This window comes from Vipera ursinii (assembly GCF_947247035.1).
Source record: "Vipera ursinii genome assembly, chromosome: Z".
In the NCBI taxonomy this organism is placed as follows: domain Eukaryota; kingdom Metazoa; phylum Chordata; class Lepidosauria; order Squamata; family Viperidae; genus Vipera; species Vipera ursinii.
Window position 1 is genome coordinate 125,029,638 of NC_139517.1, and position 15,772 is coordinate 125,045,409.

The window sequence follows — 15,772 nt, forward strand, 5'->3', positions numbered from 1 at the left end:
CTGCTTTGTATGTGATTCTAGAACAAAAACAAACCAATCTATTGTGATGGTGCACACCATAGGCCAGTGCTCTTTCTTTCGACCCACCAGCCATTTTGTGAAAAAAAACTATCCTTTTTCTTGAAATGCGACTCATTCATATCACTAGCCCAATTCTCACAACCGTGACATCATCACCTCATGCAATGAAAGTGTGACACATTGGAAGGGAAAGGGCACCTACAGGAGATCATAGGGGCAGCAATGTCTTGCGCACGATAAGGTCATAGTGCTAATGATAGGACGACATGGTGATGTGCCTGGTATCCTTGTGGCTTTGATCAGAGATCTCTGAGGTTGGGAAATTCATTGAAAAAAATTAGTATATTCATAGGACTTTGGGGAGGGATGTCAAAAAATGTCAAGATGGTGGCCAGACTCAGACTCAGCTGCCGTCTTTTGACCACTCCCAGACTTCCTTGTACAGGCAATTTGGACCCATTCATTTAGTGACCATTCAAAGTTACGATGACACTTTAAAAAAGTGACTTAGGACCATTTTTCACACTTACGACCATTGCAGCATCCCAGCGGTCATGTGATCAAAATTCAGACACTCGACAACTGACTGACGGTTGCAGTGTCCCAGGAACAGTGTCCCATTCCCTTTTGTGACCTTCTGACAAGCGAAGTCACTGGGAGAGCCGGATTCACTTAACAACCATGTTACTAATTTAACAGCTGCAATGATTCACTTAAGAACTGTGGCAAGAAAGGTCGTAAAATGGGACAAAAGTCATGTAAGAACTGTCTCACTTAGCAACGGAAATTTTGAGCTCAATTGTGATCCTAAGCCAAGGCATCAGGATTTATTGGCCAAAATCATTAATGTAAGATTGGGAATGCTTAAAAATGTAACTTTTTCATCAGTTCCTCTTTTAACAGTTAGCTAACCTTTAGAAAATAATGACGGCTTTATTACCAATGATTTCTTTTCCCTTAAGAGACAATAACCTGTGTATGTACATTTCATAAAAAATTAGTAGATGCCTCTTTCTTTTTTGGCACAACTTAGCAAAAGAGCATTTTGCTTCATTAAAATATCACTTTGGAACAGAGCAACACTTTTTTTAAAAATAAAATAAAATAATGAAGCTTATTTAATCTGTGAAACAATGCCAGGAGCATTTTAAAATGATGGGCCCTTTCATCCCCTTGAAAGAATATCTACAATTATATTTAGCCCTCTGATCAACCTTTAAAAAACAGGCGGAAACCTGATTCTAATAGATAATTGCTCTGATTTTCCATTTGGTATTCTTGCAAGTGAGGACTTTTTTTTTATAGGCAAAAACTGAAGCAAAATCAAACCAAATAAAGTGGAAATCACAAAAAAGCTGTTATCCGTAATTTATTCAGTTTGATTGTCTTTAATTGAACAATTGAATATCTTGTGATATTTGAGCAGCCCTCCCCCATTTTTTTTAACACTTCTACCATTCATGGTAGCTTCAAAGTCAGATGGATATAAACATCTGTCATCTTTGTTCTCCAAAAATTATCAAATTGAGGCAAAAAGCATTTCCTTCCAGTTAGGAAACATTGCACCTTAAATGCTGAGCAATAGCATGAATCCAAATTATCAAGAGGAACACAGATCAAATTCTAAAGTTGCCCTTAGGTGCATCAACTATTTCCAAAGCACATTCTTGCAGGTGACATGATAGCAGTATTCCATTATTTGACGGGTGAACAAAAAAAAAAAAAAAGAGGGACTCAGCCTATTCTCCAAAGCGCCAAAAGCAGGACAAGAAGCAATGGAGGGAAACTATTCAAGGAGAGAAGCAACTTGGAACTAAGGAGAAACTTCCCGACAGTCAGAACAATTAACAAGTGGAACAACCTGCCTCCAGAAGTGGTGAATGCTCCAACACTGGAAGTTTTTAAGGAGAGGCTGGCCAGCCATTTGTCCAAAATGGTATAGGGTTTCTTCCCTGAGCAGCGGGTTGGACTAGATGACCTCCAAGGTCCCTTCCAACTCTGTTATTCTGTTACCTGTTTGAGAAACAGAAGGTTAATCCAGAGAGAGGTGAAGTAAGACTGCCACATGTTTGCATTTTAACAGTCTTACTAAGATTAATCTATTTTAAGGTAAAGGTAAAGTTTCCCCCGCACATGCGTGCTAGTCGTTTCCGACTCTAGGGGCCGGTGCTCATCTCCGTTTCAAAGCCGAAGAGCCAGCGCTTGTCCGAGGACATCTCCGTGGTCATGTGGCCGGCATGACTAGACGCCAAAGGCACACGGAACGCTGTTACCTTCCCACCGTAGTGGTCCCTATTTTTCTACTTGCATTTTTACGTGCTTTCGAACTGCTAGGTTGGCAGAAGCTGGGACGAGTAACAGGTGCTCACTCTGTTACGCGGCACTCGGGATTTGACCCGCCAAACTGCCGACCTTCTGATCGACAAGCTCAGCGTCCTAACTCACTGAGCCACCACATCCCTTTTTAATCTATTTTGCTTCCTGTCAATTTACTAAGAATAAAACCAGCTGCTTTGAGGAGGGACATTGGGTTCATTAAGTGCAAAAGGCAATTTAATTCCACCCACTCTCTTTATATTATTTTAAGGTTTCCTGCCATCTAATTCTGCATTTTTTATTCCGTGCCAGATTTCAACCTTGTTATTGCTATTTATTGTGGAAAGCATCCAGACTGAACAATTTCTATTAAGTGACAGTAAAATCCACCAGCAATTTATTAATCTATAACTAGAAGTAAATTAATTTCAATGAGACCAAACTATGACAGAGGTAGTCTAAACTGTGCTTCTGAATTCTCTAAACAACCAGCTTAGAAAGATTGTGTGCAGCGAGATATTAACTAAATAAATGTAAAAGGCTGCCCTTTGTTCTCATAACATACATGGTCCTGATCAGAGATGTGTAGAATATAATGTATTAAACTTAACATGGGCCCCATATTATTTTGAGCAGGCAAAACAGGGAGGGATGGGGAAGTGAGAGTAAACTTTAATGGACAGAGCAGCAAAAGTGTAGGTAGTTTTCAACACACAGCCACAAATGAGCCCGGAATTTTCCACTGCTAAGCGAGACAGTTGTTAAGTAAATTTTGCCCCATTTTACACTCTTCCTTGCCAGAGTTGTTAAGTGAATCCCTGCAGTTGTTAAGTGAGTAAGATGGTTGCTAAGTGAATCTGGCTTGGCTTGTCAGAAGGTCTCAAAAGGGGATCACGTGACCCCGGGACACTGCAACTGTTATAAGTCAGTTGTCAAGTGTCTGATCACATGACCGTGGGGACGCTGCAAAGGGTCATAAGTGTGAAAAATGGGCATAAGTCACCTTTCTCAGTGCTGTTGTACCTTTGAATGGTCACTAAATGAACTATTGTAAGTCATTCCCGTAGTTGTAGTTGTTCCCTCAGGGGTAGGCAACCTTGGCTCTTTTGTGACTCGCGGACTTCAACTCCCAGAATTCCTGAGCCAGCCATGCTGAGGGGAAAGGGAGAGGTTTCCAAGCTGAGCCATGCTGGCTCAGGAATTCTGGGAGTTGAAGTCCACCAGTCATAAAGCGGCCTAGGCCTAGGCCAGAGGTAGGCAACCTTGGCTCTTTTATGACTCGTGGACTTTAACTCCCAGAATTCCTGAGCCAGCCATGCTGAGGGGAAAGGGAGAGGTTTCCATGCTGAGCCATGCTGGCTCAGGAATTCTGGGAGTTGAAGTCCACGAGTCGTAATAGAGCCAAGGTTGCCTACCCCTGCGTCTCTAGGTCATTCCCATCTACCATTTAAGTTCTCTGTTAACATTTACTCATTGAGCGACCATTCGAAATTATGGCAACACTTTGTGATAGTGCTGAACAAGTGATACTCGCAACAAGTTCGAAGTTCCAGCCATCACGATGGCCCGCAGTCACGTGATCATGATTTGGGTGCTTGGCAACCTGCTCACACTTACAATAGTTGCAGAAACCCGGCTACAGCAGCCACTAACCCCACCCCATCCCGGCCTGCTTGCAAGACATCCAGGACTTTTGAGCTTTCAACTTCCCCAGTGACTTTGCCTGTTGGAAGTCGGCAGGAAGCTGTGACAAGGTTCTCACTTAACGACCCGCAGTCCTCGCTTAGCGCCAGCAATGGGGTGTGTGTGCCAGCATTGCCGTCGCTAAGAGATGTGACACTGCACTTTATATTGTTTTAAGTGAGAGAAATTCCTGATTTTTGTCGTTAACCAAGAACTGCCTCTGCGGACTGTTTGTTTAAAAAAGAACAAATAATAATAAATTTATGGCTTTAATTAAATTTATGGATTTGGAGTGGAAAGATAAGATGGGAATAGAAAAAAGAAGGAAGCTATAATTCTCTTTCCTTTCTTTTCCTCTCCTTTTTTCTTCCTATTCTATTTTCTCCTTTCCTTCCTTCTTCTTCCCTTCCTTCCTTCCTTTGTTTTCCTCCCATATTTTTTTCTTTTCTCCTTTTCCCCCCTTCCCCTTCCCTCCCCTCCCTTTTCCTTTCTCCCTCCCTTCCCACCCCTCCCCTTTTCTTTAACTTCTTTCCTTTTTTTCTTTATTTTCTATCTTCTTTTTTTCTTATTTTGTCTTTAATTTTCTTTCTTTTATTGTATTCGAGAACTCAAATATTTTCTTCCTTCTCTGAGGCAATCCCCTTTAAAAATAGGCTAGCGCAGGGGTGTCAAACTCAATTTCATTGAGGGCCGCATCAGCACTGCGGTTGCCCTCAAGGGGCCGGGTGGGTGTGGCCAGGGTGGGCGTGGCCTACTGGGTGGGCGTGGCTAGAGTACGTATGGCCTACTGGGTGGGCGTGGCCAGCTCTACATCGTTGGCATCAAGGGTGCCTATGGGGGCCCGGGCAGGAGTGGGAGAGATCTGAGGGTCTCTGGCGGAAGGAGGGTCTCTGGGCCAGGGCCAAGGCAGGGGGGGGCGTTCCCTCACTGTTTCCAGGATGGCTTCGCGGGCCGCATGAAACCATTTCGTGGGCCGAATCCGGCCCCCGGGCCTTGTGTTTGACATGTCTGGGCTAGCGACTGTGATGAGGGTGAGATTGTGTCTTATCCCTCCATCTGCCTTGCCTGCTCATATCACAATCTCTGGCTACATTGTGGGCTGTTTGTTTGTTTGTATTATCCGCTCCAATTTAAGGGAGCTGATATTCTCTTTGTTGTCCCTTTGCCACTCCACATTCCAACCATCTCTTTCATGTCTTAAAATTTGTTCCCTGTTTTTCCAATTCTTACAGCCGGTCTCCATGGAGGCTGAAAGCTCCAACTCTCTTCACGGAGATGAAAAGCAAAAACAGTCCTTAATGCAGTTTCAGAACTGTGCGGCAAACGAGAAGAAAGGACTCTCCAACAAGCATAGTTTTACATTTGCCAAAGAAAGCATAAAAATTGTATAAGATGGAGTCTTCTCTCTACCAAAAAAAGGGCCCCAAAAAACTAGTCCTGGATTTTGTAACTTCAGTTAACCAAGATGATTAAAGAGCAACTGGGATGATTAAAGGCCTGGAGACTAAAGCATATGAAGAACGGTTGCACAATTTGGGTTTGGCCAGTCTAGAGCAGACATGTCAAACACAAGGCCCGGGGGCCGGATGCGGCCCGTGAAGTGGTTTCATGAGGCCCGGGAAGCCATCCTGGAAACAGGGAGGGAACGGCCCCCACTGCCTTGGCCCTGGCCCAGAGACCCTCCTTCTGCCAGAGACCCCCAGATCTGTCCCACTCCTGCCCGGGCCCCCATAGGCACCCTTGATGCGAACCATGTAGAGCTGGCCACGCCCACCCAGTAGGCCATATGCACTCTAGCCACGCCCACCCAGTAGGCCACACCCACCCAGGACACACCCACCCAGCCCCCTGAGAGCAACCGCAATGCTGATGCGGCCCTCAATGAAATTGTGTTTGACACCCCTGGTCTAGAGAAAAGAAGGATCAGGGGTGACATGATAGCAGCATTTCAATATTTGAGGGGCTGCCACAAAGAAGAGTGCGGGGGGGGGGGTTCAACTTATTTTCTAAAGCAACTGAAGGCAGGACAAGAAAAAAATGGATGCAAATTAATCAAGGAGAGGTGCAGTCTGGAATTAAATAAATAATAATAAATAATAATAAACCTTTATTGTCAAAGTACAACATGTGTACACTGAGATTAGCTGAGCCTCCCCCCCTGCTCTCTCCCCCCAACACACAGTGACAAAAACCCTCCATCCTACCACACCATGTGAACCAACTACACCACACACCGGCCTCCCAAGTCAAAGAGAAACTACCTAAAAGTGAGAATAATTTATTAGTGGAACATCTTCCTTCAGAAGTTATGGATGCTCCAACCTTGGGGGTTTTTAAGAACAGATTGGACTGGTCTCAAATTATATAGGGTTTGCTGCTTGAGTAGGGGGTTGGACTAGAAGACCTCCGGGGTCCCTTCAAACTCTATTCTGATTGAATCCCACATTATTTCCCACAAATATACTTGATGCTTAAAGCCTCACGGTTCAAGATCAATGTTTTCCATTGTATTAATCATGCCTTTCTACACCAGGAAAGCATTATAATTAATCTCCCTCATTTACATGCAGTATTGTTTATGCATAGGTAGTGACAGATTTTATTTTCCTGGGCTCCAAGATCACTGCAGATGGGGACTGTAGCCAAGAAATTAAAAGACGCTTGCTCCTTGGGAGGAAAGCCATGGCAAATCTAGACAGCACACTAAAAAGCAGAGACATCACCCTGTCAACAAAAGTGTGTATAGTCAAGGCTATGGTCTTCCCAGTTGCAATGTATGGCAGTGAAAGTTGGACCATAAGAAAGGCTGAGCACCAAAGAATTGAAGCCTTTGAACTATGGTGCTGGAGAAGACTCCTGCGAGTCCCTTGGACTGCAAGGCGATCAAACCGGTCAGTCCTAGAGGAGATCAACCCTGACTGCTCTTTAGGAGGCCAGATCCTGAAGCTAAAACTCAAATACTTTGGCCACCTAATGAGAAGGAAGGACTCACTGGAGAAGAGCCTAATGCTGGGAAAGATTGAGGGCAATAGAAGAAGGGGACGACAGAGAATGAGGTGGCTGGATGGAGTCACTGAAGCAGTAGGCGTGAGCTTAAATGGACTCCAGAAGATGGTAGAGGACAGGAAGGCCTGGAGGAACATTGTCCATGGGGTCACGATGGGTTGGACAAGACTTCGCAACTAACAACAACAAATTGTTTATGCTTCTGTTGAGATATAAGATATTAGTGGATGCAAACACTGTCACAGCAAATTGAAAAGACCTGTTTTAACTTTTCTAAAAGCATTGTGTGAGGAAGAACGGGATTGATTATTCTGAATATCACTGCAAAATTCTCATATTCTGTACTGTATTCAATTTACAACCACAGCAGAGCCCAAAATTTCTGTCGCTAAGCGAGGACAGTTCTTAAGTGAGTTTTGCCCCATCTTACACCCTTTCTTGCCACCATTGTTAAGTGGATCACCACAGTTGTTAAGTTAGGCAAGCGGTTGTTAGGCAATGCTTCCCCCATTAACTTTGTCAGGTCGCAAAAGCTGAACACATAACCCCAGGACACTGCGACCGTCATAAATAGGAGTCAATTGCCAAGCATCCAAATTTAGATCACAAGACTGTGAGGATGTTGCAACGGTCATGTGAAAAATAACCATAAATCACTTTTTTTCAGTGCCGTTGTAATTTTGAACAATCACTAAATGAATTGTTGTAGGACTACAAAATTCTATAAAATCTTCTGTTTTGTTTAATGCCATCGAGTCTCACTTTGGATTAGCTTTGGAAAGTTTGTTTACAGCTGGGGAGAAGCAGCAGGGGAGAAATAATGATCCAAGCTGGTCTGATCTCCTTTCAGTTATCTTCTGAACATCCCTGCGAGGTAGGCTGGGCTAAAAGGGACCAGTTCAAAATAGCCCAGGCAGGATCCATGGCTGAAGTGCGTTCACACCTCAGACTTCCCAGCAGCACAGCAATTGAATAACCAGGTTATTGAGTGTTGCAGGTGCTGGAGAGACCATGCTGAAGTGTGGCTGTAGCTTAGTGTTTCCTGAGGACTAGTCCCCTGAATTGAATGCTACAAATATTACAAGCTTCCATCCTCTTACTTGTCTTAACAAAATAACAGAGTCAGATTGAATTCCCCTAGTTGTATTTTCCATCCCACCAAGCATAAAATAACGACGTGCGGATGACCTTTCTCTTCTCAGTCAGAATAGAGCTGGGAGTGACTTTGGAAGTCTTCTAGTCCAGAGGTCTCCAACCGTTTGGGCACCAGGGACCACTTCTGTGGAGAAAGGTTTTTCCACGGACCGGAGAGTGCGTGGTTTTGTGTGCTGCCTGCATCCCACGGACGGGGCTTTGTTTGTTTGTGCGGACCGGTTGCTGGCGTGCCCCGGCCCAGTACTGGTCCACGGACCAGGGATTGGGGACCCCTGTTTTAGTCCAACCCCCTGCTCAAGCAAGAAACCCTACACCATTTCACACAAATGGTTGTCCAATCTTTTCTTAAAAACTTCCAGTGTTGGAGCATTCACCGCTTCTGGAGGCAGGTTGTTCCACTGGTTAATTGTTCTCACTGTCAGGAAGTTTCTCCTTAGTTCTAGGTTGCTTCTCTCCTTGACTAGTTTCCATCCGTTGCTTCTTGTCCTGCCTTCAGGCGCTTTGGAGAATAGCTTGACTCCCTCTTCTTTGGGGCAGCCCCTGAGATACTGGAACACTGCTATCATATAAATGGAATTAAATAAATTAAATAAAATAAATAAATCATCTCCCCCCTCCTCCTTCTCTTCATTAAATTAGACATAAACCAATTCCTGCAACGCTTCTTCGCATAGTTTAGCCTCCAGTCCCCTGGATCATCTTTGTTGCTCTTCTCTGCCTTCTTTCCAGAATCTCAACATCTTTTTTTTTTTTTAATATCGTGGTAACCAAAACTGGATGCAGTAATTCCTGGACTAATTTACCGGACTGTCTTTAGCGTATCCTCAATTTCAGCCATCCGGAGACGGACTGAGGGTTCCCCCAACGCGGAGCCTCTCTTTCTTTGGGAATTGGGGGGGCTGGGGAAAGGGTCGTGCGGGCAAGAACTACAATTCCCAGGAAGCCTTGCGTCCCCGAGCCCGTGCCAATGTCCTGGCATGCCACCGTGTTTCTGGAGAAGGCGATTTCCGGGGGGTGGGGGGAGCGAGATTCCGAAGGGAGACACCCCTTTCCTCGCCCAGGGACGCCCTTTGTACGGATCCTCACGACTGGATCCCCCGTCCCTGGTCCTGCCCGGGGCAAAAGTTGCTTTTCCTTTGTTTAATTCAGCCACCACCACCACCACCCCTCCACCCTTGCCCCGTGTCCCAGCGCCTTTCCCACGGGGCCGTCTCCCCTCCTGCTGGACATCGCCTGCTTTTGCAAACGAGAGCTCAGCCCGGAAGGATTGCACGGAGCTCGGTAAGGCCGTTTCCACGTCCTCCTCCTACCCACCCGCGTCCGAGCTTGCATTCGTCTCGCCCCTTCAATGAAGCCGTTCCGCCCGCACCCCCCCTCCCTTCTCTCCCCCCCCCTTGATTTCCATTTGGACGGGACTCTATGGCGCGTTCACACGACACGCCCGACGAAGTAACAGGGGATTCAGCCGGTTGTGGGAACGCAGGCATGCGGTGGGCCATGAAAACTAGGAGCTCGGCTTGCTTGAGCAAGGCCTCCTGAGCGGAGACAGCCGATGTGGCACCTTAGCTCTGGTTTTGCAGGTCGTGTGAATCTGTCCAAACCTCTGGGGTTGAGGCTGTTGGGAGATATTGGATCTGAGGCAATGCATCTCTGCTGAAACAGCAGATCTCAAACACTGCTGGTGCCCCTTTGGGGTGATGGGACCTGACGGTGGTCCTTCTTAGGTTGAAGCTGGCTCAGATAACAGTTTTGCCCATGTCTTCAAGGGAAGCCCATGGCAGTAGTCAAGGCTGCACTGAAACCATTGGACCAATCATGGCTGCATTCACTGGGCAAAGCAGCTGTGAGTTGGTTTAACACCTCATGTTTTTTTTTTCTTGTTTTAATCTGTATTAAGAGTGTTTTCATAGAATAAAAGGGGAGGGAGGAAGGACGGAAGAAGGAAGGAAGGAAGGAAGGGGGAAGGAGGAGGAGGAGGAGAGAGAGAGGAGGAGGGAAGGAAATCAAACAGATAAATATTAAGAAACATATGAATAACTACCAATCTTCTTTTTTAGAGGTCGTTAGAATTGTATTAGGGACGTGGTGGCTCAGTGGGTTAGGACGCTGAGCTTGTCGATCAGAAGGTCGGCAGTTTGGCGGGTCGAATCCCGAGTGCCGCGTAGCAGAGTGAGTGCCTGTTACGCGTCCCAGCTTCTGCCAACCTAGCAGTTCGAAAGCACGTAAAAATGCAAGTAGAAAAATAGGGACCGCTACGGTGGGAAGGTAACAGCGTTCCGTGCGCCTTTGGCGTCTAGACATGCCAGCCACATGACCACGGAGACGTCCTCGGACAAGCGCTGGCTCTTCGGCTTTGAAACGGAGATGAGCACCGGCCCCTAGAGTTGGAAACGACTAGCACACACGTGCGGGGGAACCTTTACCTTTACCTTTTAGAATTGTATTGTTCCTCCTTCCTCGTGAATTTTATACATCCCTTCTTTCCTTCATTTAATCCATGTTTTTCTTAAATCTTCAAATCTAGAAATCATTGCATCATTTCTTTTCTTTCAGCAAAAAAAAAAATCCATATAAGGTTTTCCAGCCTTTCAGACCAGCTTTATTGGAGGGTTTGTTTGTTTGTTTTTTGGGGGGAGGGGTTGTTTTTTATTGCATTAATTACAGCCCCTAACCTAGGAAAGTATTTTAATTAATCTGCCCCCTTAATTCAGTGCAATATTGTTAACGTCTGGTGAGATGTAAGATATTAACAGCCACAAAAACCGCTAACAGGAAGCAGACGGACCTATTTTAATACGTTTTCAAAAAGTAGGGAAAGAATATAACTTTACTGGATTCACCAAGGGAATCCCCTCTCCCCAGTCTATTTCTTCACACACACCCCACCTCAATGGGTCACCCCCCCATTCCCCATTCTCTAGGCCAGGTCCACCAGCCTTCGCCCACACTTATATCAGGTTTTTTTTTAAGGCAAGGGTCTTCAAACGTGGCAGCTTTAAGACTTGTGGACTTCAACTCCCAGAATTCCTTGGCCAGCCAGGGCTGACTGAAGAATTCTGGGAATTGAAGTCCACAAAAGTTTCCAAGTTTGAAGAACCCTAGTTCATGGGAACATGGGGGCATCTACCAGAAAGTCAAAAAAATCAAGATGGCAGCCCAAATTATTCAGTTACATTCAGGTAGTCCTTAACTTACAACAGATCATATAGAGACCATTCAAATTTGCAACGGCACTGAGAAAAGTGACCTACGACCATTTCTCACACTTATGACCGTTGCAGCATTCCCCATGGTCACATGATTCAAATTCAGATGTTTGGCAACTGACTCATATTTGACGGTTGTGGTTTCCTGGGGTCATGTGACTCCCCTTTTGCGACCTTTTGACTAACAAAGTCAATGGGGAAGACAGATTTGCTTTACAGCCATTTTACTTAACAGCTGTGTTACTAACTTAACAGCTGCAATGTTTCACTTAACAACCGTGGCAAGGGAGTTCGTAAAATGGGACAAAACTCACTTAACAAATGTTTCACTTAGCAACAGAAATTTGGGGCTCAATTGTTGTAAGTTTTTGACCTAACTCCCACTGGACCTTTGCCAGATGTTTCTTCCCCCTTCTACCTGAAAAACAATCAGGTATCTTCCAGCTATACTGAGATTATATCCCTAAATAAATTACAATTGGGTAGTTCTCATCCCATTTGTAATTTTAGGTTTTGTCCCCATTTGTAATTTTAGGCCTGAAATACAAAACAGAACACAGGGAGGGAATTAAAGTAAGATGGAACAAATTAAAAAAGGCTGCAGATAAACACTTCTGACATGTTTCTTTCTTTCTTTCTTTCCAATCAAACAGATAATGGCTAAGAACATCATCCAAAGAAGTCCATGAGTACATTGTCTACAATAGTGCATCTCCTATCATAGTGGAAGAATGAAGGTGTTAATGAAAAATCCGAGCTGAAAGCAAAAGAAAAGATTTAATTGAACAAAGTTGAGCAAACTTTTGTTTCATTTCTCAAGGAAAAGAAAGAAAAGAGAAAATTAAGAAATTATGTCAGTGACACACGTCACAAGAGTTTTGGCATTGGGAGATCATCTGCAGATCTATCCAAATAATTTCCAGGGGAAAAAGTTGATCCGGCCTATGACAGGATCTCTGATTTAAAAAAAATTGTCTATCTTGAGCCATTAAGTCTTCCTTTATTCTGAATTTGAGGTAAGTTTCAAAAATCATAAAAGGTCTTCAAACACGATGAAAAGGATATGGAGGCAGTGTTAATCAGACTTGCTCAGGGGGAAAAAAGTCTGGATTTGACCTCATCATTTCACTTTTCTTCCCAGGAAGTTTGTTCACGTACATGGCCCTTGCGAGGAAAGAGTACCACCAGGTGATGGAACCAACAGGTTAATTTGGTTCCAATCAACACAGAGCAAATCGGAGTTTTCCTTGGCGATGCCCAAAACTCAGGTGCAAATGGCATCGCAGGAGAGAGATGTTTGGGAAACTGCAGGTAATCCAAAGATGGTTAAAAATTCCTGGGCAATTCAGAATAAAAAGGAAAGAGAGATGAGTCCGGAATGGAATCTTCCTATGGAAGAGGGTCTGGCTTTACATTTGGGGTCTCTTGAAAACAAATCCCTGGACGCAGCCGAGCAAAAAAACTCACCAAAGAGATATTCCAATTTTCCTCTGGAATTTCAACCGGAGGACGAAGAAGAGAATATTGCAATACACGCCAGTTGCCTAGCGGGCGCATCCCAAATCAGCATCAAAGAGGAAGACTTAGAACACCCCGAATATGAATGGGCGCTGTGCCAAAACTCTGTCCCGTTTCTGGCGCAAAGGATCAAAAAGGAAGCCAACGCAAACTCCCCGCTGAATTCAGAGTTTGGGGAAGACGTGGACGCGCCCTCGATTTTCCTCAAAAGGTGCACTACTTCCATGCTTGTAAAACAGGACGGGGGCTTTGCCAAATCCCAGGAAAATATCCCCCTAATGCTGGAAGAGCCGAAAGCAGAGAAAACGTTCCCCTGTCCTGTTTGCGGCAAAGAATTCAATCAAAAGTCTAATCTTACTCGGCACCACAAAATCCACACGACCGAAGGGTCGTACAAGTGTACCAAGTGCGGGGAAAGCTTTCGTATGAATCGGCAACTGCTTCGACACCAGCGGATGCATCTGAGCGACCCATTCAAATGCACCGAGTGCGGGAAGAACTTCAGCCGGAGGTCCAACCTGATCAGGCACCAAAGGATCCACACGCGGGAAGCGCCGTACCAGTGTCCCGAGTGCGAGAAAACTTTTAACCAGAAAACCAATCTTTTCAGACACCGGATGATCCATATCCAGATGGGACCTTGCAACTGTACCAAGTGTGGGAAACTTTTCACGCAGAGAAAGAATCTGGTCAAGCATCAGAAGCTGCATCTGAGCGAAGGGGACCAGAAATGCTTCATTTGCGGGAAGCAATTTCGGCTGAAAAAATATCTCCGGCGACATCAAAAAATCCACAGTCGGGAGATGCCAAATATTCATAAAACTCAGATGGAGTGAGCAGGTTTGGCAAAAAGAACTGGAATTACAGACCGGGTAGTCCCAAAGGTGCTTTTTCACAAGGAAAGTGGACTTTCTTGGGGGTTTTTTTTTGAAGACGTTTCACTCCTCACCCAAGAAGCTTCTTCAGCTCTGACTGGATGGTGGGGAATGGAAGGATTTATACAGCCAGAGCTGAAGAAGCTTCTTGGAGGAGGAGCAAAACGTCTTCAAATAAAACCAAGAAAATCCACTTGCCTCCTGAAAAAAGCACCTTTGGGACAACCGTGACTCGGAGGAGTGAGAATCTCCATAGACATAAAGGCTGGTGGAAAAAATCGAAATGGCAGTTCAGGTTGTTTTCGCTTAGCGACTGCCTCCTTTAGTGACCTTTGCAGTTACGACAGGGGATGAAATAGTAACTTTGCAACCAGTGCTTCCACTTATCACCTTTGCAGGTTTGTAAAGCAAAGGAAACCTGAAGGAAGATCAAAGCCACACTCATGATTTTATTTAGCAATTGCTCCATTTAACGACTGAGTTGCCAATTATGGTTGCTAAATGAGGACTACTTGTAGACATACCTGGAGATGCGGACACCCAAGTGAAAAATGGAGGTTTCATATGCTTAATCACATTTGGAAGGGAAAAAAAACACAGTCCTCCTCCTTGCAGCCATCTGGGACGTAAAGCAATGCGTTTCACTGTGTGTGTGTGTGTGTGTGTGCGCGCTAATTCACAGGACTAATTTTGTGTGTATTCCCAGGAACGCTGACGGTAGCACTAGGATGGAATAGAACCTTTGTCGTCGTGAATTTATGCCCTGGGCACCCTACAGTGGACACCGACTTTCTGCTTGCCAAGATACTTCCCCCCCCAAAAAAATGGAATTAGAAAAAGTTCCTAACTAATTTGATTTCTGTTGGTTACGCATCTTGAAGCTTTCATTCTGCCGAGCCATTTACCTCCTCCTCCTCCACCACCACAGCTAACAAAAATTGTGCAAAAAATAAGCGAGGTTATATAAATGTTTTGGACTTGTGTAAGATGTGCAAGATGATTTCAGGATTGCTTTGGGTGGAAAGACACACACATGTATAATTTTCCTTTAGCATCTCAGCCCAATAACTGTGATTTAAGAAGTAGGCGGTTCCCATTTCCTGTCATCTCTAGCCAACGTGTCGGGTCTTATGGGGGCGGGGTGGGGGGTAAATAGGTAGGATGATCTCATCCTACTTTATTCAAAAGCTGCATTAACAGAAGTCTCAAAAGTGAAAATCTGCTCTCTTTCTGGTCCCTTCTGAGCCTTTCGCGAGCGCATTGTGCAGCTGTGTGCCATCTCTTACCTGGCCCTTTTCTTGGCAATGCTTCTTCGCCCAGTCTCCTACGGACAAACCATGCCACGTGGCTTAAAGACGAGGGGATTTTAAAACATCTGGTCCTCAAATGTAATTTTGCAAGGGCTTGAATAAAACTTCCATTTCAATCCTGCTTCCTGAATTATGCAACGAGATTCCTTTTCTGCAATTGCAGGTGATCCTCGACTTGCAATAGTCTTATTTAGCGACCGTTCGAAGTCGCAAGGATACTGGAAAAAGTGACGGCCGTTTTTCACGGCAGCATCCCCTAGCTCACATGAACAAAATCCAGACGCTTGGCAACTGACTCGTATTTTATGACGGCCGCAGCATCCCGGGGTCACGTGAACCCCTTCTGCGACCGTCTGACAAGCAAAGTCAACGAGGGAAGCCAGAGTCACTTCACATTTTAAGCACAACGTGAAAAACAGGGTGAACATCGGCTCGCCCGTTCTCTAGTTACAATTCTTGTGATTTTAATATATCCACCCGTGCAGCTTTTCTGGCAGATCCACGAAGGAAGAGAATTGCGGTGGCGTTTTTTTACTGTTTGGTCTACAAGCCTGGGGATTTGCTGGTGTTGCCATCTGAATATTGGGCAAAGCATGGGTTGAACGATAAATAAACTGAATTATCGGTGGCCTCTTTGCTTTAGTCTGTAATGCATCTTAAAAAGTCAAGGGTTTCTCTCTCC

General features: G+C 45.0%; 1 protein-coding gene and 1 long non-coding RNA gene across 2 annotated transcripts in view; both read left to right on the forward strand.

Annotated features, from left to right (window-relative positions):
* Positions 1-15,772, forward strand: part of LOC310648912 — a 468,719-nt gene that overhangs the window by 249,857 nt on the left and 203,090 nt on the right. The window lies entirely within an intron of this gene.
* On the forward strand, positions 9,243-15,211 carry LOC310650286 (uncharacterized protein). Its single transcript, XM_083379135.1, has 3 exons — positions 9,243-9,462; positions 12,041-12,403; positions 12,529-15,211. Exon 3 carries the CDS (start codon positions 12,641-12,643, stop codon positions 13,739-13,741), a length of 1,101 nt encoding a protein of 366 aa, XP_083235261.1. The 5' UTR covers positions 9,243-9,462; positions 12,041-12,403; positions 12,529-12,640; the 3' UTR covers positions 13,742-15,211.